The sequence below is a fragment of the Desmodus rotundus genome, chromosome 1, assembly GCF_022682495.2.
Source record: "Desmodus rotundus isolate HL8 chromosome 1, HLdesRot8A.1, whole genome shotgun sequence".
In the NCBI taxonomy this organism is placed as follows: Eukaryota; Metazoa; Chordata; class Mammalia; order Chiroptera; family Phyllostomidae; genus Desmodus; species Desmodus rotundus.
In genome coordinates this window covers 107,387,135-107,414,596 of record NC_071387.1, presented here as the reverse complement: position 1 = coordinate 107,414,596, position 27,462 = coordinate 107,387,135, and the positions used below count along the sequence as shown (strand labels likewise).

Here is a 27,462-nt window from a genome sequence, read left to right as displayed (position 1 = left end):
TCTCTTCATAAGTTATATAAACGTCCAATCACTTAGCTGTATACCTGAAACTAATATAATATTGTATGTCTACTGTTATTTAAAATTTTTTTAACTTAAAAAAATTGGTATCTTATCAACATTATAGCAAAATAACATTGAGTACAATGACATTATTCAAGGTCCTGTCATACTTAAAATGGGTGATTTTTATAATATAAAAATAAAGCCATTAAAAATAACTTTTTAAATCCTTACCTGAGGATATGTTTATTGACTTTAGAGCGAGCGGGAGGAAGGGAGACAGAGAGACATCGATGTGAGAGAGAAACATCGATCAGTTGCCTCCTGTACACGCCCCAGCCAGGGACTAAATCTGCAATATTTTGGTGCATGTGGCAACACTCCAACCAGCTGAGCCATACACCAGGGCGAAAGAGTGACTTCTTAAATTTAACATATAAAACAACATACTATCAATACAAAAATACCCCACAGGGATATATATGCATGTGTGTATATGTGCTTGTACAATTTTTAACTAGACAAGCCGATTCTAAAATTCATAAAAATTTTTTAAAACAATCACCAGGAAATTTCTGAAAAGAATGATAAAGAACAATAAACCCCACTAGACACTAAATCAGATTATGATACTACAGTATCACATTAAGTAAATATTAAATATCAAATAAAATTTTTCATATTAACAAATACATGGGCATGTATATGTATATAAAACAGATCAATGACACAGAAGAGTCAAATTCACGAGTATGTGTAATACATTAAAAAATTTTGTATGTAACTCGGTCAAGACTTCGTTTCTAATCAGTGGAGGAAAACGCTACAGTTAATTGGTATTGGGACAACTGGGAGCACCTGGAAAAAATATTGTTATGTCCTACTTTATTGCTTCCATCAAAATAAATCCTGGATTAGTCCAAGATTTAAACATTAAAACATGAAACTGTAAAAAGAGTAGAAGAATATCCAAATAGACCTTTTTAGCCAGTTCTTGGTAGAAAATTCCTTTCTAAGCATAACTCAAAACCCCAAAATCCATAATATATTTATTTTATGACCTAATAAAAAGTTCTAAAAGTCTGCATGGCCATTCCCAAGGGATTATTCCTCCCTTTTTCTAAACAACTCTGAAACTAAACAATATATAAAACAATTGTTTGTAGAAATGGGACAGTGTAGCACAGAATGGCAGTCCTTGAATGAAGGGAAGTAACTGAGATGAAGTCACATTCACCACGGCTTCCTTTGGAAGGAGCACTCTTTGTCTTCTTTTTAAAGTATATTTTATTGATTATGCTACCACAGTTGTCCCATTTTTTTTCTCCCCTTTATTCCCCTCTGCCCTGCACCATCCTTCCCACCAACATTCCTCCACCTTAGTTCATGTCCATGGGTCATACATGTAAGTTCTTTGGCTTCTCCATTTCCTACACTATTCTTAACCTCCCCCTATTTTCTACCTACCATTTAGGCTTCTTATTCCCTGTACCTTTCCCTCCATTCTCCCCCCTCCCTCTCCCCACTGATAACCCTCCACGTGATCTCCATTTCTGTGATTCTGTTCCTGTTCTAGTTGTTTGCTTAGTTTGTTTTTGTTTTTAGGTTCAGTTGTTGATAGTTGTGAGTTCATTGTCATTTTACTGTTCATAGTTTTGATCTTCTTCTTTTTCTTAGATAAGTCCCTTTAACATTTCATAGAATAAGGGCTTGGTGATGATGAACTCCTTTAACTTGACCTTATCTGGGAAGCACTTTATCTGCCCTTCCATTCTAAATGATAGCTTTGCTGGACAGAGTATTCTTAGATGTAGGTCCGTGCCTTTCATGACTTGGAATACTTCTTTCCAGCCCCTTCTTGCCTGTAAGGTTTGTTTTGAGAAATCACCTAATACTATGGGCACTCTTTTGTAGGTAACTGTCTCCTTTTCTCTTGCTGCTTTTAAGACTCTTTACTTATCTTTCATCTTGGGTAATGTAATTATGATGTGCTTTGGTGTATATGCTTCCTTGGGTCCAACTTCTTTGGGACTCTCTGAGCTTCCTGTACTTCCTGGAAATCTATTTCCTTCACTAGATTGAGGAAGTTCTCCTTCATTATTTTTTTCAAATAAGTTTTCAATTTCTTGTTTTCCTCTTCTCCTTCTGGCACCCTTATGATTCAGATGTTTGAACATCTAAAGTTGTCCCAGAGGTTCTTAAACCTCTCCTCATTTGTTTGAATTCTTATTTCTTCATTCTGTTGCAGCTGAGTGTTTATTTCTTTCTTCTGCTCCAAATCATTGATTTGAGTCCCAGCTTCCTTCTGTCACTGTTGTTTTTTTCTTTATTTCACTTTGCATAGCCTTCACTTCTTCCTCTATTTTGTGACCATACTCAATCACTTCTTTGAGCATCCTGATTACCAGTGTTTTGAAGTCTGCTTCTGATAGGTTGGCTATCTCCTTATTGGTTAGGTCTTTTTCTGGAGTTTTGATCTGTTCTTTAATTTGGGCCATATTTCTTTATCTCGGCATGCCTGTTACGTAGTAAGGGCCTTAGGTATTCGCCAGGGCGGAGCAACACACTTAGCTGCATTGTGGCGCTGTATGTGGGGGAGGGGCCTGAGAGGTAACAATTCCACTTGCTCAGCTCTTGGCTGGCATTCAGTCATATACCCTGGTACCCACAAGCAAATTGGGCTCTTCTGGTGCTGATTCCCGGGTGGGTAGGTTTGTGTATGTTCTATGATCCTGTGGGTCTCTCCAATGAACTCTCCTTGAGGGGGGAGTTTCTCCTGCTGCCACAACCCCCAAAGATTTTTATAGTCAGAGTTTTTGAGGCTTTCTTTTCCCACGCTGGAACTCTGGGTTGCATGGTCTGTTCTGCTCCCCAGTTGTTCCTCCCAGTTTATCTGCATGCAAATGTGGGACCATCTGGTCACCAGCTGCCCCTTCACCCACCCAGTCCTCCAGCCACCACCTTGCTGTGCATCCTTTCTGCCTTGGCTGTCCATCTCCGCCTCTCCTACCAGTCTGAATGAATATTTCTTCTTTAACTCCTTGGTTGTCGGACTTCCATACAGTTTAACTTTCTGGCAGTTCTGGTTGTTCTTTGTTTTAAATTTGTTGTTGTCCTTCGTTTGGTTGTGCGAGGACAGAAAGTGTATCTTCCTATGCCTCCATCTTGGCTGGAAGTCTTGGAAGGAGCACTTTTGAAACTGCTGAGTGGGAATGTGTAGCCCAAACAGAGAGCAGCAGTCTTGTTGAGTGGAGGAAAAAGCTGGAGTTCAAAAATGCTAGGGTACCTGGGACTTTCAGAGGAAAGCACAGGAGAGAAAGGAATCACACAGAAGGAACTCCAGAAATTTACATAGACATTCACCTCAGATCCTTGGCCAAAACCTAAACTATGTATTTAATATATACAAGCTGAGACTCTATGAGGCCTAGTGGAAAAAAGCTCTTGGGTAGAGGGGATTGATAATTGAAGAGAAATTTTAATTTCTTGATAATTGAAGGTCATACAGTTCTAACCCTGCTTAAGAGAGAAGGCTCTGGCATTAGCTGATATCCTCAGAGAGGCCAAGATTTAAGAGTATGTTCCACATCTTAGGAGTAGGGCCTGTATACTAGAAGTAATGGGGGAGGGGGCCTGAAATATACCCATGCTAATAGCTGAAAATGAATCCTTGACATGTTCAAGGTGGTCAGTCAGTAATTTAACTGTCTGTAAGAACAAGACTCCATTCTTTAGAGCAGGGGTGTCAAACTCATTTTTACCAGCGGCCACTTCAGCCTCACAGTTGCCTTCAAAGGGCCAAATATAATTTTAGGACTGTATAAACATAGCTACTCCTTAACAGTTAAGTGAGAGCTTGGCACTGCCACTGGGCAGAAACAAGGTGCCGGACAGATAAAACAAGGTGGAGGGCCGATTCAGCCCGAGGGCCTTGTGTTTGCCACCTGTACTTTAGAGGAAGAAAATATCATCCAGAAACTCTATAACATAACTTATATAGTGTTCACCATACAATCCAAAATTACTAGCTACGTGAAACAGGAAAATGCAGTTAATAAAAGCAGATACACAGATGATCCAGATGTTGGGATTAGCACAAAAGGAATTTAAAATATGTTCAAGAATTTAGAGGTAAAAGGAGACAATGGATAAAAATTGGAACATTAAGAGAAAATGGAAACTCTAAAAAACAACGAAATAGAAGTGTTATAATTAAAATATACATATATCTGAAATGAAAAAAAAATCCATTAGATGGATTTAACAGCAGACTGACATAATCTAATAAGGAATCAGTGAATTTGAAGATAGGTCAATAGGAATTATCCACACTGAAGCACAGTAAGAAGCAATAATTAAAAAGGAAATGGAGAAAAAAGAGGAAGAAAGGGAGAAAGGAACAAAGAACAGATGTCTGAGATCTGCAGGAGAGTGTCAAGTTCTCTAACATTCAGGTACTGGAGGCCCTGAAGGAGAGAGACAGAGTAGGGCAGAAGAGTATCTTAAAAGATAACAGCCAATAATTTATCAAAAGATAATTATAAAAGATATCAACCTACAGATCCAGGAAGCTCATCAAATCCCAATCAGGATTAATACAAAGAAGACCACACCTAGAATCATAATACACAGAATCATTAATACATAGAAGACCACATCTGAATCATAATCAGATTCGTGGAAACCAAAGAAAATCTTTAAAGCAGCTAGAGGTTGAAAGAGACATTTATGGGAACAGCAATAATAATGACCACTGAATTAATTAGATTACAGTGGAAACCAGAAGAAAATAGAATGACCGGTGGGGAAAAAAACACTGTCAACCTAGTATTCTATCCTAGTCAACCTAGTATTCTATCCAACAAAAACATTCTTAAAAATGAATGCAAAATAAAGAAAATTTCAGGCAAAGATGAACGAATTTGTCACCATCAGACCTTCTGTGCAAGAGACATTAAAAGATACCGTTCACATCTAAGAGAAATGATTTTATATGGAAGCCCATATCTGCTGAAAGGGATGAGGAACAATCCCAAGAACTCATTTTTTTAAATGGTTTTCTCTTGCTAATCTGAATTTAGAAAGGAAAAGACGTGAAATTTTTTTACCTTCCTCTCTCAACTGAGCAGTGCAGATAGAATTCCAGGAGACCTGACTTTGGTAAGAATGTTTACTGTCCCCTGGCTTCTGCCAGTTTTCCCAGGATCCTATCTGCAGGCTCCAGAGCAAATAGGAAATCCCTGTGTGTTCCATATGAGTCATCCAGAAACTGCAGGGAAAGAAAAATAATTTTCCCTTTACTTTTCTGTGTTCTTGGCTGAGACCTCTGTAATAAAATACAGATTAACAAGATAAAAATTAACAGAAATGTATTAACAAATGCCTCCTGTAAACATAGGCAATACTTGGGGAAAAATGAGTTAACTCCCAAGGTGTCCTGCACCACCAGCTTAAATACCATCTTCAGCTAAAGACAAGAGAAAGAAAGGTGTTGGAAGCCAGTTATGTGGCGGTTACCAGGAAAAGCATGGTAAACAAGGACGATTCATTATGCAGAGCTATTTGTTATGCCTTGGTCATTGATGAGAGTCTCTTGAGATTTAGTCACCCATCTCTTCCAGGTAGAGAGGGAGAGAGACACCCTTTCAAATGAAGATTTCCTTTATAAATATAAGTTTCCCTTACAAAAGGGTAACTTCTACTCTGTTTTCAGAGTTTCTCCTGTGTCTACTGTTTCTCAAAATAATCCTTATGCCAAAGAAACATACAAATATTTGAGGGTGGCATATTCTGCTACCTTTCAATACTTTCAAATGCAACAATTAAAAACTGAGAAAAAGGCATTTTTTAATGACAAATACCAAATACTGTACTATCTTTTTCCTAACTTCCAGTTAAATGTTTTCTAAGACACAAGTCCAGTTCCATGACTCCTGCAGTTTCACTAGGTGTCAGGAAGTCCCCTTTGCCAAAAGGTAGAAAAAACCAAACGCTCACTGACTGGTGACTGGACAAATGACATGTGGTCTATCCATATAATGGAGTATGATTCTGCCAGGAAAAGGAAGGAAGCACTGATACATGCCACGGCATAGGTGGACGGGGAAAACAATACACTAAGTGAAAGAGGCCAGACCAAAAGGCCACATGTTGGATGATTCCATGTGTATGATATGTCCAGAACTGACAGATCCAAAGGGACAGAAAGCAGATTAGTGATTGCCAGGGCATGGGGGGGGGAGGAAGATTGTGGGGGTAAGACAGTGTTACCGGTGATTTAGGCAATGAAACACCACCAGTTGGTACCAGCAAAGTTGGACCTTGGTTCTTGAGTTTGACAAAGAAAGAATTTGGAGCCAGGAACTCAAATTATAAGAGGAAGTTTACTCAGAAAGTTACAAAAGTAGTAGAAGTGAGCTAACTGGGCTGTGTAAGCTCAGGAAACCAGTAACAGGCAGAAAAAGGATCCTTGGAGCTTAGGAGAAAGGCAAATGTAACATGCCTGAGGGGAAGAAGAGGGGAAGGGAAAGGCACAGGTGTGCTCCCAAGAAGGGGAGAGTGCACCAGGTCCTTCATCTTGAGGGTTTTAAAGGCTGGGAGTTTAGGGGAGGTCTTAGGGGAGGATCTCAATAGAACATATGAATGTTCATCAGCTCTATGCTAATGTACCAAAATGAGATTTATTCCCCTGATTCCATTCTTCCTTGGGTGTGATGGGCACAAATGCTAGTAATTGGACGTCTGCTATCTATCTCCCAGAGTAGGGTGATTTAAAATATTTACCCTCTGACTGGGGAGGAGAAGTATAAAATTTACTCTTAGGTATCCTTGGTTAGGGAAGATAGGATTTTGCGATTTACTCGATGGCTGTAAACTGCTTGGCCCTTTAACTATCTGTCTCAATTTCCCATTCTGCTTGTCCTGGCTTATTAGCCTGTCTCAGCAGCTAATGGGTATGGTGTTTCTTTTTCAGGGTGATGAAAATATTCTGGAATTAGATAACAGTGATGATTGCACACCTTGTGCCTACTAAAACCCACTGAATTATATAAATTAAAAAGGAGTGAATTTCATGGTATGTGCATTTTATGTTATATTTCAATTCTTTAGAAAAGACTAGTTTAAAAAAAAAAGAAAAGCATTGCAAATGATATTTTGGTTTTGGTAGGGGAACCCAAGAGTTAAAGATTTTAGATCTAGTTATAGTCAATAGGCTTAAGTGATTAATGCCTGTGGAAAGCTGTTATTCCAGGAACTGGAATGCATGACCTACATGACTTCAGGACGTCAACAAGCAATTCAACCTTTGTGCCCCAGTGGGTCTGCAAGTGTTGACAGTTGACGTGGTATCTGAGCCATTGTTCTCCAGGGAGGGAACGTGAGTGACACAGATAAAGAATTGTTGATCAGCAGACAAAGAAATACTAGGAAAATTGCTGCAACTCTTATCTGATTAACCTTTTTATCCCAAACCCCTTACCTACCCTTTTCTTCTCCTTATAAAAAGGCTGGCGTGAGATGAGATGTGAAGATGGTTTTTAGGGTGCATAACCCACTGTCTTCTTAGATCATCAGCATCTGAATAAAGCGCCCATAAATATTCAATCCTTGTCTCTACTTGCTGGTTCTGGTAGTGACAGGCAGCAGGAACACTGACTTTTCTGGCTTCACTTTCATAAGACAAGAGATTCTTTTCTCCTAAAAAGAAAGAAAAAATAAGAAAGAAGAAACCTCTGCAGACTTCTTCAGGCCTCCCATTCACTTACCCAGACAACCTTTTGTCTGCTGCTACCTAATCAGATTTGTCTTTTGATTTGGAGCTTGGTGGGTAAATTAGAAAGGAGCCCGCAAGTAAAAGGAGTCCTATGAGGATCTGAGCCTCCCACACTCCATGACTCACTTTACCCAGTCACAGGCTTCTCTTCCTGTTTACCATCTGGGAGAAAAGACAAAATGGCGTTTGTTTTTTCTTTTTTTTGCCAATAATTTATATAAGCCAAACTGTGCAAACAATGGTTTCCTTAGCAACTGCTGACCCATTCTCTTAAAATACAAATTGCTCTCCAAGAAAGGGATTGCTCTTTTCCCACCCACAAAAGTTCATTTTGAAATCTCACTTAAGAAAGAAAAGTTGATGTTTTCACAAAGGTTGGCCATGGGCAAAGAAGTTGCAGGAAATGTCAGTCTTTTGAATTTTACTTTGAACCCTGTGGCACATGACCATGTTGGGTACCCATGCTCAGGGACCTCTTGTTCTAGAGAAAAGATGCTTCCTGGAGCCCTGCTTCACACAGCTCCCCACCCCCCGCCCCCACCACACACACACTGCCCATCACACTCAGCCAGCCTCTCAGCCTGGACTACAGCAAATCCTGCTCATCTCACTAGCCTTAGTCAGTCAACAGTTCAGAAAAGAAGTGAGGCAACTCACCCAAAGGGTAGGGTTACCAAATTTATCTGCATTGCAGACCAGCTGTCTGCCTTGAACTCTCCAGATCAGACTTCATGGACACACAAACTGTAAGGCCAGGGCCCCGCACTCAGAAGAGCCCCTGCACTTGTCTGAATGCTCTGCTGTCACCATCATGGATATTAATTTTTGAACGAGGGGCCCTGCATTTTCTTTCAATATTGGGCCCTGCAAATTATGTAGGTAGTCCTGCTTCAGAGCCACTTAACACAGGTTCTCAGGTTGTTACGAGAAATGGGACCTGACCCTGAGCAGGTCTGCCAAGGGCCGGCCAGTAGTGTGTGGTTTATTGACGTCATGCAGGAGAGATATCACAACATGAGTCCAGGTGATTTTTTGAGGATGTTTATTAAAGCTGGGGACAGTGAAACTAGGAAGGGCCTAGGATGGAAGAAGCAACAGGGGAAGGAGGGACTAGGTGGGGAAAGGAGCCTAGGTGGGGTCGCTTTAGCTCTCTAAAAAGTCGGAAAAAAGGGGCCCTTGGGGACAGGGTCAGGGGGTTACCCCAGGACAAGCTGCCATTGCCCATTGCTCCTTGGTTGGAAGACTTGTGGGGTCCCTCAGAGTTTAGGAGATGTATGACTGTGAGGGAAGAAGAGGAGGGAGGAAAAGACACAGGCATGCTTCAGGGAGGGAGAGTGAGTGCAGGGACCTTCCTTTTGAGGGTTTTTAAAAGTTTGGGGGTTTAAGGAAGGTCTTGGGGAGGATCTCAATAGAATATTCATCATCTTTATGCTAATGTACCAAAATAAGATTCATTCCCTTAACTTCATCTGTCTTTGGGTGATTTCTGCTATCTACCATATTTTGCTGTGTATAATGTACACTCACATTTTAGTGCTGATTCCCATGTATAATTCACACTACACATGAGAATACATGTACAGCCCATATATAATGTGCACCCTTCTTTTTCCCTCAAAAATTTGGGCAAAAAGTATGCATTCTGCACAGCAAATTACAGTATCTTATCTTCCTCAGTAGGGTGAATTAAGCTATTTACCCTCTTGTTGGGGAGAAGTGTAAACCACTTACTCTTAAGTGTATGTGGCTACAGATGATAGGATTTTGCAATTTATTAGATGGCTGCAAACTACTTGTTTAACTATCTGTCTCAATTTCCCTGCTCCACTTGTCCTGGCTTATTAGCCTATCTCAAGGGGACTAGAGAGGCCAATATCCATAAAACAAGGGACTGGCCAGCCACGGAGCCCTTCTAAATAGGTTATTCTAGTCCCTAGGTCTAGAATAACCATCTCAGAGCCACTTCCTAATGGAGCCTTCAACACCTTGGGCAACTGCCCCCACTATTTTAATAACTAGCAGCCCACTTCAGCCAGAGCAGGTCCATTTCCTATAACTGTGGAATTAATAGTAACATGAGGGGAGAGTGCCAAAAGGCTAGGACCTGTTGTAGGTATTCTGTGCTAAAAATTCCTGGGAGGCTCAGGACCCAGTCTGTCCTCTTAGTGTTACTATAAGTGGCCTGTCCAGAGCACAACAAGACCCAACAACCCTTTGTCACTGTGGGAGCACCTCCTCAAGAAGAACAAAGGTGGTGTTTGCAGGATGGCTGGTAGCACTCAGTTGGCCATCTGTGCCTTGGTAGCCCTGATGGATATAACCCACTGCCCAGCCCAGTCACCCTGGGCTCTAGGCAGCCAGACTAACTCAGACAGCCATTCCCATCTGTGCTCTGGGATCTGAAAGTCCCTTCCTTTCCTGTGAAGCCTCGTGGGTCTTCAGGAAGGAAGTGGAGACAGAGGAAACTGCAAACATTTAAAACTCTAATAGCAGTATCACCTCTTGGTCCAAGCCCTCTCCTGGAGGGGGGGGGGGGGGCTTCATGTGCTGCCTTTCATCCTGAAGCCACCCTAAGGAGGGGGAGTGTTGTTCTCCCCTGTGTGACACCACAGCAGCTCTGCTCTGAGAGATGAGGTGCAGTGAGACGTGGCAAAGCTGGAACAGGGACACATGGGGTCTCTCTGACCTGGGGCCCTCAGGTCAGGCGTTTGTTTCTACAGCGCCTGGACCAGAGGAACCACCAGTGTCAGTCAGGGCAGAGTTCCCTCTGCTGACAGAGGTGTCCCTGTTAAGGATACTGGTGGGGCCATGGCCCAGCCAGCAATCTGTCCCTGGAACTGTTCTCTTACAGAGAAACCCAATGAGGAAGAGAAAGCAGGAACAGGATCATCAATTTTTGCTTTTCTAAAAATAACTTTGTAAAAGGATGGAAGAACCCAAATACTGTGCTTATTATAATCAAAGAGTTTAAGTCCTTAGCTCAGTAAAAAGTTAAACTTTGGCTGTTCCCTTTTTCTGTTTGAGTCCCAAACGCTGCGTCCAGAACTTTTAGTTTTGAAGGCCAAATTTAAAGCCAGAATGAATCCCCTCTCTGCTATGCCTATCACCTTCGCCTTTGCCCTAGCCAGGAAGGCTGGTGATAGACCCAGTCCCTGCTGCCCCAGACTGAGCTGGCAATACCTGAAGGACCCTCACATGTAGGCATGAGCTCTTTGCCTCTTTGGTCACTACTCTGGGAGCTAATTACACCCCCTTAAACCTTCGGGGAACACTTAAGGCCCAGGCCCTGCAAAAAGGATTAAGGCAACTGAAAAGAGACATGTTTTTCCAATTAGTTATAAACCACCCATGTTGGAACTTTTGCAAAACTGGCTGCTTGCTTTCACATTACCCACAATTCCTCATTCTTTCTTTCTCCATTAATAAGTTCACAAAGTTTTCAAGCAAATTGGGTACCAGAGGCCCATAACCATGGAATAAACAGGATGCTTATGGCAAAATGCCTCCCCTTGAACACTAATGCCAAGGGTCTCATCTTCATGACCATGCAATGAGTGGGTGGAAATTAACTTCGACCTACCGAACACTCCCTACCTTGGCCTCATTCACACACACCAATGAGTGCAATTATGTTTATGTTGCAATTGGATATACGCTTTACTACATGCATACTTTTTTTAAAAGATTTTTTCCCACTGGCATTTCTTTCCCATGCCAAGTCTGGTCCAGCCTGCCAGACTTGGGGAGACTGAGATCCCAGTGCAGTGAGCTCATACTCTTTAAAGAGCCTTGACATGAGCCAGAAAGGCAGAGAATGGGGGGTGGGGGGGAACTAGGGAAAGACTATTCTCATGCCTGTGAGGATAAAGCTGTGCAGCTCTGGCCGCGGGAAGTGAGAAGAGCATCAGTCTGTCAGATACAGTCCGCATGACGAGCTTAACAGGCTCATTCTTATTCCCATTTTGCAGAGGAGGAAACAGATGCTCAAGAAGGCTGTGTGCTCCAGGCCACACACACCTTGAATGGTGGTGGAGCTGGGATTGGAAACCACATTGTCTGTCTCTAGAACCCACTTTACTCCTCACACTGTTGCACCTGCCAGGTCCTTGTGGAGGACAACTGTAAGCTGCCCCCACCAAGATTCTCAGCCTGGTTTATATATATGTACCTTCTCAATCCAACACTAATGTATGCCTTGCTGTGAAGGGAATTTGGAGATGTAAAGTCCCAAGCCAGCTGACTTTGAAGTGGATGGGCCTGACCTTATAATATAAGTCTTTTAAATTGGGTATCCAACAGGATTTCTGGCCAAGATGGAGGCATAGGTAGATACACTGTGCCTCCTCACACAACCAAAAGGACAACAACAAATTTAAAAACAAAAAACAACCAGAACTGCCAGAAAACCAAACTGTATGGAAGTCCGACAACTAAGGAGTTAAAGAAGAAACATTCATCCAGACTGGTAAGAGGGGCAGAGATGGGCAGCAGTGGGGAGAGGGCTCACCACAAGGCAGCATCTGACAGACTGGAGCGAGTGAAGCAGGTAGTACCACATTCATTTACGGATAAACTGGGAGGAAGAATTTGGGAGGAAGAAAGCTTACCCAACCCAGGGTTCAAGTGTGGGGAGATAAAGCCTCAAAACCTCTGACTGAAAAAATCTGTGGGGGTTGAGGAGGTGGGAGAAACTCCCAGATTCAGAGGGGAGTTCATTGGAGAGACTTACAGGGTCACAGAATGTACACAAAACCACCCACCTGGGAATCAGGACCAGAAGGGCCTAATTCACTTGGGGGTAGTGGAGGAAGTGACTGAAAGCTGGCCAAGAGCTGAACAAGCAGCATTGTTCCCTCTCGGACCCCTCCCCCATATACAGTGCCACAACGCAGCAATGTGGGTTGCCCTGCCCTGGTGAACACCTAAGGCCCCGCCCTTTATTACATAACAAGTGCATGCTTGAGACAAAAAAAAAGTGGCCCAAATGAAAAGAACAGACCAAAGCTCCAGAAAAAAATACAAGCGATGAGGAGATATCCAACCTATCAGATGCAGAGTCCAAAACACTGGTAATTAGGATGCTCACAGAAATGGTTGAGTATGGTCACAAAATAGAGGAAAAAGTGAAATAAAAGAAAATGTATAGGGAACCAACAGTGACGGAAGGAAACAGGGACTCACATCAACGATTTGGAGCAGACAGAAGAAATAAACAGAACAGAATGAAGAAATAAGAATTTTAAAAAATGAGGAGAGGCTTAGGAACCTCTGGGACATCCAACATCCAAGGGGTGCCATAGGGGAATCATAGGGGTGCCAGAAGGAGAAGAGGGAGAACAAGAAATTGAAAACTTATTTGAAAAAGTAATGAAAGAGAACTTCACCAATCTGGCAAAGGAAATAGACTTCCAGGAAGTCCAGGAAGCTCAGAGAGTCCCAAAGAAGTTGGACCCAAGGAAGCACTCACCAAGGCACATCATAATTGCATTACCCAAGATTAAAGAGAAGGAGAGAATCTTAAAAGCAGCAAGAGAAAAGGAGATAGTTACCTATAAAGGAATGCCCATAAGACTGTCAGCTGATTTCTCAAAAGAGACCTTATAGGCAAGAAGGGGCTGGAAAGAAGTATTCAAAATCATGAAAGGCATGGACCTACATCTAAGAATACTCTATCCAGCAAAGCTATCATTTAGAATGGAAGGGCAGATAAAGTGCTTCCCAGTTAAGGTCAAGTTAAAGGAGTTCATCATCACCAAGCCCTTATTCTATGAAATGTTAAAGGGACTTATCTAAGAAAAAGAAGATCAAAACTATGAACAGTAAAATGACAATAAACTCACAACTATCAACAACTGAACCTAAAAACAAAAACAAACTAAGCAAACAACTAGAACAGGAACAGAATCACAGAAATGGAGATCACATGAAGGGTTATCAGTGGGGAGGGGAGGGAATGAGGGAAAAGGTACAGAGAATAAGAAGCATAAATGGTAGGTACAAAATAGACAGGGGGAGGTTAAGAATGGTATGGGAAATGGAGAAGCCAAAAAATTTATATGTACAACCCATGGACATGAACTAAGGGGGGAAGGAAAATAGTTGGGAGGGGGTGTGCAGAGTGGAGGGGAATAAAGGTCGGGGGGAAATGGGACAACTGTAATAGCATAATCAATAAAATATATATTTTTTAAATTGAGGCCTGGAGGACAGACAAGGGAATCAGAGATTGGAAGCACAAGAATTTGACCCTGTTGCTGCTTGAGGATGGAGGGCCACCCATGGTAAGGAATGATGGTGGCCTCTGGGAGTTAGAAGCAGTCCCCAACTGACAGCCAGCGAAGAAATGGGAACCTCAGCCCTTTAATTTCAAGGAACCAAATTCTGCCAACAATTGGAGAGAGACTGGAAATGGAGTCTTCCCACGGCCTCCTGAAAAGAGCTCAGCCAGTCAACACCTTGATTTCAGCCCAGTGAGGCCTTGAACAGAGAACCCAACCATGCCATGTCAGACAAATTGCTAGGTTTGTGCCTATTTGTTCCTTTGCACCATGGTCCCTGACCAATGGCCCCATGCGCCAGTCCCAGCTGTCACACCCACCAAAGACTCTGCATCCTCAATGCCTCTCCAGACCTCCAAGAGGCCCAACACTGCCAAACAGGGCTCCTATAGAGCACTGATCCTTCTCTGCGGGAATCAGGTTAGGTGGAATTAGAAGATTCTAAGCAAGTCTAGAACCTCTCAGGGCCTCAGTTGTCTCACCTGCTTTCTTAACTGCTGATATGAGGGCAAGCCAGACAGCTCAGGACCTGTGCTGGCCAGTAGCAGCCGCATGTGGATGTTTAAATTCAGATTCAGATAAAATATAGGATGCCCAGCTAAATTTGAATTTCAGATAAACAGATAATTTTTTAGTAGAACTAAATCCAAACATTGCATGGGACATACTTATACTAAAAATATATTAGTTTATCTGAAAATCAAATTTAACTGGGCAGCCTGAGTTTTTTTAACTAATAAAATTCATTTTTCAGAACTATTTTAGATCTACAGAAAAAGGGTTACAAGAGCAGAGTCCCCATACACCTGACACTCAGTTCCCCCATCATTAACATCTTACATTAGTGTGATACCTTTGTTACAATCAATGGACCAGTGTTAATATATTATTATTATTATTATTATTATTATTATTATTATTATTATCTAAAGAACATAGTCTATTTCAGATTTCCTAGTTTTTTCCTAGAGTTCTTTTTCTTCTCCAGGATCCCAAGTCACATCGAGACATCCCATCTCCTTAGGCACCACCTAATTTAGATACCCACGTGGGGCTAGTGGCTGTGGTATTGATCAGCACAGATCTACGGCAATCCAGTTTGCCCTGTCTGTGTCAATTTCTCAGACTTTCCTTGTTATTGATGACCTTGACACATTTGAGGAATACTAGAGTCAGGTGTTTTGTAGAATTTTCTCAATTAGCATTTGTCTGATGTTTTTCTCATGAATAGACTGGGGGTTATGGGTTTGGTAGAGGTAGATCACAGAGGTAAAGTGCCATTCTCATCATGTCATACAAAGAGCACATACTGTCAACGTGACCTACCACTGTTGGTGTCGACCTGGATCACCTGACCGAGATGTGTTTGTCAGGCATCTCTGTTGTGAAGTTACTCTGTTCACTACGCCTTTCCACAGTGTCCTCTTTGGAGGGAAGTCGCCACGCACAGTCCATGCTTAAGGAGCAGGAGGTATCCTGTATTTTTATTTACTAAATTTGGCAACCCTAACAGTGGGCCAAGTGCTCAACAGCTACACAAGGCTAGTGGACAGTGCAATTATATTTTAGAACAGTGATTTTCAACTGGTATGCCACAAGAATTTTTAAAACATGCAATACATAACCATTTAGTCAGGGGCACTAACCTCTTTTCCTTTACATTGTCAAATTTAAAAACTGAAGACAGCCAACACAACAACAGCTGCTGGTATGAATGCCCTACCTCAAACCATAAATATATAGGTCATACATCTAATAAAGTTGCATCTTATTGGTCATATTGCATAATAAGGTCACATCTGATTGGTTAATTATTGGTAATTTCTTGGTACCAGAAATCATTATGTACAAGTATAGGCACCTGATTTTTTAAAAAGTCACTTTGGAGAAAAAAGTGTAGATAATTACTGTTATTATTTTTATAAATCAATAAAAAATATACCTATTTTTTGTCAGATCAGCAGAGAATATATTTTTTGTTGTGCTACAGAGTTTTAGTAATTAGTTATGTATACTGTGAGATGAAAAAGGTTGAAAGTTGCTGTTCTATAACACCGAGTGAAAGTCAACTGTCTATGCAAACATAGGTCATTCACATACCACCCATACTATTTCTCACTTAATGTTTTCCTTTAAGTGGGCTCACTGTAACAAAGGGAAACCTGACATCTCTATCTTTTATTGCCCTTAGCAGCAGCCCATCACCAAGGAAGGTCCAGGTTGCCCAGAACAGCCAGTGGGTGGTCTAGCTCAGTTCCTTTGTATGAGCTTTTTCCATCCTGTTTCTCTTCCTGCTCAGGGAAGTTGGGGGACAAGTGGCCCCTTGGTCCTGGACCTAAGGGCTCCTGAGTTCTTCATTTTTCCTTCCTCTGGCTGAAGCCAAGATCCTCAGGACTCCAGGGTCCCCACCAGAGGAGGCAAAGGGCTCAGCAGTCCACCAGCACAGGGGCAGCTGACTCCTGGCCAGTTGCCTCAGGCCAGGAAACCATAGGTATATGGCTGCTACACATGGTTGGTTATAGGATTCACCGGAGAGCTTTCTAAACACTTAGATTTTCCTGAGCCCACCCACACAGATTTTAATTAAAGATAGGGTTGAGACTAGGTTGAATGCATCCCAGGTGGGGCTGGTAATCAGTCACACCCCCTACAACCCCAAGGTCCACATGCAGGATGCCCAGACTCAGTAGTATTCTGGGAAAGTCTCTGCACCCAGAGGCAGCACAGTTGTGCATGTGGAGACCTGAGTCTTACTTACTTTCCAAAACAGACACTAAATATTTAATGAAAACTCTGGCTCTGCTCTTTCCTCATCTCAATGAACGGACTTAGGTGCTAACCACTGGTCTGGGAAACTCCTTTCCTTTTCTGGTTTGCTTAGGAGGAAGGGAAACTTAATAGTTTGGTATTTCCAGGCACTAAAGCCTCATTACTTCTTCATCTTTCTTGCTCATATCATGTCTCTGGTCCCTTAGATCAGGTACAGAACTAGACTACATCCCCTGTAGGTTGCCACCATTGTATTCTGGTGACAGATTAACTTATTTCCCGAGTTCCACAGGTTCACAGATGGATTATATCTAGAGTTCTCCCCTCACCCCACCACCATGACATAGATGATTTAGATGATGAGTTTTGGGCTTTGAGTTGATGATGTAAATGGTGTGAGAACTTCGGGGTCCATGGGGCAGGGTGAATGGATTTACCATCTGGGATGGACCTGCATCTTTAGGGGCCAGAGGCAGGCTGGATAGGCAGAATGCCTTCCCCCAAGAGTAGTCCATGTCCTAACCCCTGGTACCTAGGAATGTTACCTTATGTGGCAAAAGGGACTTTGTAGATGTGATTAGACAGATTAAGGCCTTTGAACTGGGGAGATTATCCTGGTGAGCCCAATCCAACCCTGAGTACCTAAAAGCAGAGGTGAGGCTGTAAACAGGAGAGATGAGGCAGAGTGGGAGGTCAGAGAGATTTGAGGGGTAAGAGAACACCGTGTTTCACGGGGAGCAGCCATGTGTCTTCTGCTTACTGTGTGTCCCCAGAGTCTGGGGCCCAGCAGGTGCTGAGGAAGTGCTTGGTGACAGAAAGACCGATGAAGTGGACATTTTTTTTGAGCACCTAATATTAGGGTGGTGGGTGACAGGGGCTGTGAAAGATTTCACAGAGAGAAGAAAGTATAGAGAGTAAAGATTTTATTCACTCTTCAAAAAAGGAGAGGGGCATGGTGTGGAGAGATACACCAGCATTGAGGGGCGGGGGCTTTGAGCTTTTATTGGATTTAAAAAGGGTGGGGTTGCTGTTGTGTGGCCCCTGGGCTGTTGGTTCCAAAGTTATCTTCTGCTCCTGGCTGTAGGGAGTGGTTACTCGCATTCTGTTCTTGCTTTCCAGTGATTTCCAGTCCTGGGGAAATAAGCTCAGAAGAGTAAAGTGGCCGTCCTGTTTAACAAGGCCACAGGCCTGCTAGGCAAATGGTGCCACAGAGCAAATGGTACTGACTTTGCCCTTTCACCTCAGACTGCCTGGATTCCAGTTAACAGCCATGTGGACAAGCTACTTCACCTCTCTGACTCCAAATCACCCCTTCACTACAGATGACAGAAATAAGGCTCTGAAAGGGGGAAGTGACTCTCCTAAGCTCACCCTGTTAATAAACAGTAGGGCTGGGGCTCAAAGCAGGACCCCTGGAACCCATCTGTTTGCCAAATCCAATGCCCTGCCCCACCCCTTACACCCAAGATGGGTTGGCCACAATAGGCAACACCCCCTGGGGTGGACAGCTGGGAAGCCCATGGCACCGTTTTGTTCCTTTGCTTCTTTCTGTGGTCCCTAGCTACCATCCCATTTTGGACGGCACAGGCCAGCAGGGGGTGCTAGCACCTAAATGTAAAGACCATGAGCTCTCACTGGAGGTCTAAGAAGGCTGCATCTGAGGAAGCAAGACTGCTGACACAATCCTCCTAGAAAAAAGCATTGGAGACAGCAGCCCTCATGGGAGAATATCACAGGGCTGACTGTACTACCCAACATTCAAAAAAAAAAAAAAGGCCATGAGCTTCCAGAGCAGGTCTGAGGAGTTTCTCTGTAAGAGCCATCTCAAAATGAAGGCCCTGGCCACCTCCCCAGCAACATGGGACACCAACTGGCCCAAGACCTCTCTGCCACAGTCTGCCGGCCAGATGCTCTTGGGCAAAGGACCTCCATCCCCTTGGCTGCTGTTTCCATAGCCATAGGGGCAGCGACACAGTAAAATGAAGTACACAGGAGAAAACTTCTAACAGTCCCTGGCACATAACTCTTGGTTGAATTTGCATTCTTTATCCAGGGATGGTTAATGATTCCTGTAGGACTAGAATTCTTTTTTTCCCCCCTGACTCAGCTGTCTCTCTCTTGTTTCCTCCAGACTGTTCTGTCTTTACCAAGTCATCCTTATCTGCACTTCAGAACATTCTAAAACATTCTAGCAAGCACCCTCAGCCTGGTTACAAAATACCCCAGGGTGCTTGACTTAAAAGCTACACTTAGGCATGGACTGCAAGGGCTCCTTTCATTTGAAAACTGCATGTGCCAAGTGTAAATTCAAGAACACATTGTGCCTTTGCTTGTATATTTCCTCTGTCCTCCTACCTAAAAGCCAACCATTCACTGAACGTTTACTTACTGCCCATATATATGTTATACAAGGCCTGATGCTGGGTGGAGAGAGAGATAAATAAGACACAGTCACATCACTGGAGGCCCCTCCAGTGTAGACAGAGAATGTGCCTCTCTACACGCAGAGATCTGCTCTCAGAAGGGGATTCTAACGCGGTTTCCATGAACCTAGCAGGTACCAATTACCTCATTTCACAAACTGACCTACAAGCCCAAGCACAGACAGGAAAGGATCAGCACTGAAGTCTGGTTGTCACAAGTCTCTCCTTTATCCTAAGCAGGTGGAGGGCCCTAGAAGGTGTTCTTTTGCACAGGCTACAAGATGCCTGCTAAATGTAGGTCACTATGGCTGAAAATGCATTTTTCACCCTTATTCTTGCAGAGAGGCAGCTTTTCAGTGAGTTTTGACTGTGGCCTGATGTTTAGCAACACCAGCCTGGGCAACAAGGGCTGTTTGGTGGCCTGACAGATCTCAGGGCCACATTGTCACGACCAATACCCCTGGGACTTGAAGACAAGTGCACACAGTGCGTCTTCCAAGTCCTTCTTCTCCTTGACCATCAAATCCGACGCAAACAGACCGGGAGGCAAAACACAACTAGTTCACATGGTCATTCTTTCCCCTTCCTTCTTCACCTGATACATAAGATTTTTGTGGTAAAACATAAGCTTTACAAGAATACGCAACAGAAAGAACTAGGGAACTCAGATCCAAAACCATCTAAATGAGGGTTTTCTTTTTTTTTTCTTCTTCTAATGTAAAGCAGTTCCAAGAAAAGTGAAGTCACAGCCTAGGGTGCTTATTTTCAGTTCTTAGAAAAGAGCCAATTTCAAAAGGGAAGCAGCACAGCCCAAGCACACAGCCTGCCCTTGTCTGGCGAGGGGTGCTTGGTGATAAACCGACTTTGATTTGGCACCAGAACACTAAAACCCCTACCCGAGACGCGTTTTCATTTGGTGATGTCAATGAGGAAACGCTAGCCGAAACAGTGAGAGTTATTAATATTCAGGGAAACCACAAGAGCTCAGCTAACATGCTGAGGTGGCACACTTCCAAAGAAGCCACTGGGAGCCACTGGCAATCTGCAGGGACTGTCAGCAAAACCCAGGGCACCATCCTTTTCCTACCTCCCACACTCCTGAGTTCATTCACTGCTCAGGAAGCAATACCATCCCAATTAGAATTTCAACCGGGCATTATTTACCAGAAGTTAGGTGGGGACCAATGGGCAGAATACGGGGCTGGAGATTCTCAGCAACTTGGTGCAGTTTCGTAGCAGAAAAGGTTTTGCATAAGGGGAGCCTCAGTGTAAGGTTTTAAGAGGCCTACCACACACCCAGCTCAAGGGCTACTTTTGGGAACTCCATAATAATTTTGGAATAAAGCTTTAACCTAAGAATCCTGTAACAGAGACCCCATAGACTACATTGAATGTCCGTGTAATCAAAGCACCTGGTCAACTGCCCCAGCCAGGACGAGCCTAAGGAGACATGAGGAGTGAATGTAATGGGGATTCTGGAACAGTAAAAACAAATTCAGGGGGAAAAAAACTAAGGGAATATAAATTTAAAGTATAGATTTTGGTTAATGATAATGTCTCAATATTGGTTCATTAATTTTAACAAATGTGCCATGTTAATGTAAGAAAAAACTGTGGAAAATAAATTTTTTTAAAAGATTTTATTTATTTATTTTTAGAGAAAGGGGAAGAGAGGGAGAAAGAGAGAGAGACATCAATGTGTGGTTGCCTCTCTCATGTCCCCAACTGGGGACCTGGCCTGCAACCCAGGCATGTGCCCTGACTGGGAACTGAACCTGCAACCCTTCGGTTTGCAGGCTGGGACTCAATCCACTGAGCCACACCAGCTAGGGCTCAACTGGTTTTAAGCCCCCCAGTCCATGGTGTTTGTCGTTGCATCCCAAATGAACTGAGACAGACACTGGCAGTTTCTTACAAGGCTAAACACAGGTCTGCCACATGATTACCAGGTGTGCTCCCGGGCATTTACCCCAGTAAGCTGAAAACATGTCCACAGCCCTGATTAGTGTGGTCCAATTGGTTGGGAGTTGTCCCACAAAGCAAAAGGTTACCAGTTCAATTCCCAGTCTGGGCACATGCCTGGGTTTCAAGTTCGGTCCCCAGTCGGAGTGTGTGTGAGAGGCAGGCAATTGATGTTTCCCTCTCTCCATCCCTTCCCCTCTCTCTAAAAATTTCTATTAATAATTTCCAAAAACTGGAATCAAATCAATGCCTTTCAGAGGTGAATGGATAAACAAAGCATAGTGCATCCATACAATGGAGTATTTATTATTCAGCAAAAAAAGAAATCGGTATCAAGTTGCGAAAAGACATGGAGAAATGTTAAATGCATATAGCTAAGTGAAAGAAGCCAGTCTGGAAAAAAAATACATCCTGTAGGAGTCCAACTATGTGATATTCTGGAAAAGGCAAAACTATGGAGATAGTAGAAAATCAGTGGTTGCGAGGTGTAAGGGACGGGAGAGATGAACAGGTGGAGCACATAGGATTTTTAGGGCAGTGAAACTATATGGGACGATGCTATAATGGCAGATAAGTATAAAACTCATAGAACTGTTTATCACAAAGAGTGACCCCAAACTTTAGTTAATAATAATGTATCGATGTTGGCTCATCAATTATAACAAGTGTTATCACCAACACGAGATGTTAATAATAGGAGAAACTGAGGAAAGGGGAATATGGGAACTATACGCTTTTTGTTCTTTTTTTCCTATAAATCTAAAGATGCTCTTTAAAAAGTCTATTTAAAAAACATACAGCATATAAAACAATTTATTAGTGGTAGATGATCAATAATGCAGCAAAACTCTACAGCAATGCTGGAAGAAAACCTGGCTCCTCTGACATTTACAATCTAAGGGGAAGAGGGCTGGGTTAGAAGCAGAGAGCAGAAACCCAGTGTTCAATACAATCACAACAAAAGGTCATTCTGTACCAAAAATGTAAGAACTCTGTACCAGGAGGATGCTCCCTTGCAGTGTCTCATCAAAAGTTAAGAGGCAGAAGTTAGCAGTTGCCTGAGAGTTGTTCTCAATCAATCTTTAGTTTCAAGAAGAAATCTTGAAAGCACTCCAGCATCTCCTACCATCAGCCACATCTAAGGGAAATGGACAGTCAGGCGGAGTGGTGGTCAGAAGAGAGCTATGTCTTGGACAGGCCGCTGAACCGTTCAGCTTGCGAACTGGATGTTGTTGATGGAGAAGACATGGGCCATGACGTCCTTCGTCTTTCACACACTCTATTTTCCTGCCCGTAGCCGCACCTGACTGAGATTCACTTTAATCACCACGGGCAAAGACTGAGATTCAAAGTCTGCATCATAAAACAGGGTCACAGTGGTAACAGAAAAAGTATCTCCACTAGGAGATTTCTGTGTGCTTTAGGGAGAATTAACACACATAAACCAAAGCAGAGAGAGAGAATGAACACATCTGCTTTTCATCAGCAAACAGCCGTCAAAGCACAGGGGCAGCAGGGGCTGAGTGAACTGGAGTGTGTGTCCCAGCATTTAGAAATCCTACATCTGGACTCCTTGGTGAGCCAAAGCACAGCTCTCCCAGAAATTTTTGAGAAATACACATTGAACAATGTCCGTGAAATTCACATGGTATAAGAACCTAAGACCTTTCAGAATTGCAGTTGTTTTTAATGACACCTCCAACAACATCTTCTAAGGAATATTCCTGTGCAAATCTTCTACTTCCAGTGCCCACATGCTTTCATGGACAGGGTTATCAGAAAGATCTGTCATCTTCACAGCCTGCAGGCATGGCTCAGGAATGCAGGCCTGAATCACTCCCATTACCATCACGTACTTTCCTACAAGAAAAGAAGGCCATGGTAATGTTCACATTGATAGAAAAAACAAAAACAAAACACACTCAGTGCTTCAGAGGGCTTAACTTTATCAGAGAGGCAACTCAGAGACATTAAAGAAAAAAAAAGCAGATGATAGAGATCAAATTGTCAAAGCAGTCAGTGATCGGTGTGTATATATGTTGACACGAAGTTCCATATTTAACTTGGAACATGACATGTGTATCTTCTTTGTGTCTGATTTTCAAATGCTAAAAAAAATTGCAGCAAGCTACCATCATGCGCAAAACAATCACACTCAAGGAATGGAAGAGACTCACATCAGAGTGTATGTTACAATTAGACAGACTGCCCTCAGGAAGGAACAGAAAACCTAAGCTTGTCTCCTGTCCTTACTCCTTGCTCAATGCCACAGAGTATGTGACTGGTCTTTGTGTATGGGACCAGCCCTCTTTCTGCAAAGATAGCCCCCTAGCCACCCCAAAGCAAATCCAATTTTCCCTCAATGTTGCCGAAAGAGCTGGGCACGCTACAGCAGCCCCCTTGCTCCCCTGCCACCTCCTGCTTTGTCCAGATCACCAGCTGGGCACACATAAGCAAATCAAGAAGAAGGCAGGCTGCCATCAAGAGGATCTAATGACATATTAACTGCGACTCTCTTCCCATTCCCATGGGGAAGTGGTTCTCCTTGAAAGTAAAACTTGGCAGGTCTTAACCACACAAAACTCAATTGTGTAGAAAAAACCCAAACACAACCGGAAGGGCAGGCACGCTGCCAGCTCCCGCTGCATGTCCCTTCAAGGCCACTTCAATTGCAATGCTCCCAACAGCGGGGCTGAGTTTGCACATGGGCCCCAGGGCTCTGACTGAAGGAAGCCAAGCAAGCTGACACCTGACCCTCTGGTTTTGAACTCCTGAAAGGATGTACTTAGGTTTATCTGAACTCATCTCCAGATTCTACTGAGCAAGTAACAGGAGGTTCCTTGTGACAGAGGCTAGTTCAAGAAATACACTTGCTGTACCCTCTGAATGGCTCTAAAATGCTGGTAGAGATCAAACCCTCAAAAAGAGAATGACTAAAGATGCAGGAAAGAAAGAACAAGCCCAAGGGGATCCCAACCAGAAGAGGTTCACAGGAGACCCACTATGAAGGCACCCACAGAGGGACCAGCTCGAAGGCATGTGTGCTTTCCTCCCCAAGACTGGACAACCTGGTTACTAGTCCTGTTCATTCTACCCACACATTCTCCCTCCCGTCTCTCCACTGTCTCCCTTTCCCCTTCCCTCCCTTTGGTCAGGCCTTCATCCCCTGGCCACTTCAATGACTTCCAGCTGCTTCCTCTTCACAAACAACACTATCGCACTACCACAGCGATCTGTCTCAAATGCAGCTCCAGCCTTGAGAACCCTCTGATCACAATGCAGTCTAGGTCATTGTTTGTTTCTCCCCTGTTGCCCTGCAGGCTGGGAGCAGCTTGAGAGCAGGGAGAGTTCTGACTCAATTCTGCACATGCAGCACCTGACATTTATGGAAACACACTGCTGGCTGTTCCATACACTTCTCTGCTTCCAGAGAAGAAAGCAGTGGGCGTATAGCCCAGATATGATGAACATAGCTAACAGCTACCTTGAAACAGGAAGGTCCTTCCACAAACAGCTCAGCAGGATGAGAGCCCTCCCAACTTTCACTGCTGCTCCACATTTTGTGGCAGGCTTCCCAAAGGCACAGGGCTCTCACCTCCAAGGCGTTGTACACACTATTCCATAGACCTGGACGATCTCCTGCCTCAGACGGACATAGGGTGACCAACTGTTCTGGCTTTAAAATGGAAGGTCCCACCCTGGCCAGTGTGGCTCAGTTGGTTGGAGCATCGTCCTGCAGACCGAGAGGTCACAGGTTCAGTTCTGTCAAGACATACCCAGGGTGCAGTTTTGACCCCGGTAGGTGTGCATAACCAGTTTGGGGCATATATGAGAAGGCAACCAATTGATGTTTCTCTCTCTCTCTCTAAAAGTAATGGGGAAGAAAAATGTGCTCAGGTGAGGATAAATATATAAACCATAAGTCCCACCATCCAGGATCCCCTTCAGTCCTAGGGAGCCTGGAAGGATTGATCCCTCCAGTTAATTCCAGCACATCCTTCAGAGTCACCTCCTTCAGTAAGGCTTCCCTGACCCTACAAACCAGTGTCCCTCCTCTGCTCCTTTGGCAAACTGTGCTCAAGCCTAGATATTACTCTGTTTTAGTGGCCTGTTTACTTACTTTCCTGGCTCCCTGCCTGAAGGCAGTTAACTGGGGTTTGTCAATTAAGACTTGGTATTAATTAACAAGAGGAAATGGCATGGCCCCGGGCTGCAGGCATTCAGGCAGTAGGTAAGTCAGAGAAGCACTGGTGCCAGCATCATGCCGGGGCTGGAACCAGACATGGGAGACACCGAGCAGCTTGGGTTACACGCTAGGCCAAGGGTCAGCAAATTTTTCTCTAAAGGGCCAGATAGTAAAATATTTCAGGCTTTGCAGGCCATAGTGTCTGTTGCAGCTCAAGTCTGTACTTGTACTGTGAAAACAGCCCTAGATATTACAAAAATGAATGTGTCGTGATAAAACGTTACTTACAGACACTGATACTTGAATTTCGTATACTTTTCACGTGTCATGAAAAACTCTTAATTTTTTTCAACCACTTGAAACCATGAAACCATTTTTAGTTTGGCAGCCATGTGAAAAGATGGGGCAGCCTGTAGTTCACTGACCCTGTGTCAGACTAACGCTGCTGCAGAGGGCACAGAGGGAGGGAGGCTGAAGCATGGGGCAAGGGCTAGGGCAAGAAGGGAACAGGAGTACTTCAGAGGAAGGCACAATGGTCCCAGGTGTTTGAACCCTCACTATGAGCCAGGAGCTGTGTGAAGGCGTTTTATGTATTGAATCCACACAACAGGCAGAAATTATGAGCCCCTTTTGACAGACGTAGGACAGGTCCAGAAAAGTTAATATTAAGTGCTCCAGGCAGCTCAGCTGGAAAGAGACAGGGCTAGGAATTCAACTAATGCTGAAAATACAGTCGTCAGAAAAGCACAGGGGTGATCTCTCCCTTAGCTTTCTGGCCCAGGGGTTCTCCAAGTGTGACACCCAGGCCAGCAACACCACTGACACCTCAGCTCCAGACTGGGTAAGAAATGCAAATCTCATCCCAGCCCAGACCTGCAGGCACTAGGCTTGAGGGTGGAGCCCAGCCAGTTTTCACCAGCCCTGGGGGTGAGTCTGATGCACTCTCTAGTTTGAGCATCACTGGTTTAAAAGACGCAAACTTCAGTGACCCCCAGACTAAGGCAGTTCCATAAAGGACAGGTGCGGGTGGGACTTCCCATTCCTTGGCGTCCTGTAGGGTTTCTGAGACATTACAGATAAACAGACATTTCCTAGTAAAGTATTTTCCAAAACTTGATGGGGGGGAAAAATCACCTACCAGAAGGGGACTTGTTACAAATACAACTGCTGGGGGGATCCCCTCCTTGGAGATTACGACTAGAAGGACTGGGTTAAGGTTCCTAGAAACCTACACTTTTAAAAACCTGGCTGCAAGTGATGCTCATCGTCAGATCAGTTTGGATGACGTGCTTAATTGGGGGTGGGACAGGAAGGAAGGGTCCGGTGGAGGGAAACCGGCAGCAGCAAAGCCCCGGAGGAGGGACAACCAGACCCTGCCCTCTGGCTGCACAAAACAAGGGTCAGTCCCCAGTTAGACTCCGGCCATTACCTGGGGCGATGCAGGGCCGGCCTCGCGGCACCCGCTCTAGGCCGCAAACCGAGAAGGCCCCGCTCGGGTCCCGCAGCCGCGCCTCACCGCCGCCCGCTGCCACCACAGTGCCCTGCATCCACACGGCCGTCAGCTCCAGCGGCCCGCGGCCGGCCGCCCGTGACAGCCGCCACGAGCCGGGGCCGCCTTCCGCGTTGCGCCGCAGCTGCTCCGCCAACACCTTGACCGGCGGTGACGACGGCAGCCTCACCGCCGCCGGGCCGCCGCCGGAAAAAGAGTCGGCCACAGCTGCAGCCATTACACTGGGTGGCTGGTTTCCCGCCAACTTTGAGAGGCAGCGAGGCCCAGCCCACTCGCACCAATCAGGGGCGAGCTGGTGGAGCCGTCCAATGGTCGGCCAGAAGGCGGGACCTCCCGGCTGAGCGGCCCCAATGACTAGCCGTCAGGAGTGCGCATGCGCACGTAGTGTAACTAAACCCTCCCAAACTAGGGATGAAAAGAATTAAAAGAGAATAGATAATGGAAGGAGATGAAGAACTCCCTGTTTAACGCACCTCGAAATTTGGCGTGCATGCAAATCACCTAGAGAACGTGAGTATTCATCTTTACATCACTTTACATAGGAGGATACTCTGAGG

At 44.2% G+C, this 27,462-nt stretch overlaps 1 protein-coding gene and 1 non-coding gene across 3 annotated transcripts in view; one reads left to right on the top strand and one right to left on the bottom strand.

Moving 5' to 3' along the window:
* The window catches only part of RMI2 (RecQ mediated genome instability 2), a 47,079-nt gene extending 19,940 nt beyond the window's left edge, over positions 1-27,139 (bottom strand). The window contains exons 1-3 of one of the 2 annotated variants that reach the window (XM_071222315.1): positions 26,825-27,139; positions 7,488-7,701; positions 5,112-5,272 (exon numbers count right to left, since the gene is read on the bottom strand). In XM_071222315.1, coding sequence (XP_071078416.1) covers positions 5,112-5,272; positions 7,488-7,701; positions 26,825-27,122 — 673 coding nt within the window. In that variant the 5' untranslated portion in view covers positions 27,123-27,139. Of the gene's footprint in view, positions 1-5,111; positions 5,273-7,487; positions 7,702-21,516; positions 23,070-26,824 lie in introns of those variants that run through there. The other variant, XM_053929208.1, reaches the window with a different exon arrangement.
* LOC112315094 (small Cajal body-specific RNA 4) lies at positions 18,458-18,584 on the top strand. Its single transcript, XR_002975858.1, has one exon. It is a non-coding gene; the product is annotated as a small Cajal body-specific RNA 4 (non-coding RNA).
* Positions 27,140-27,462: the final 323 nt, after the last annotated feature.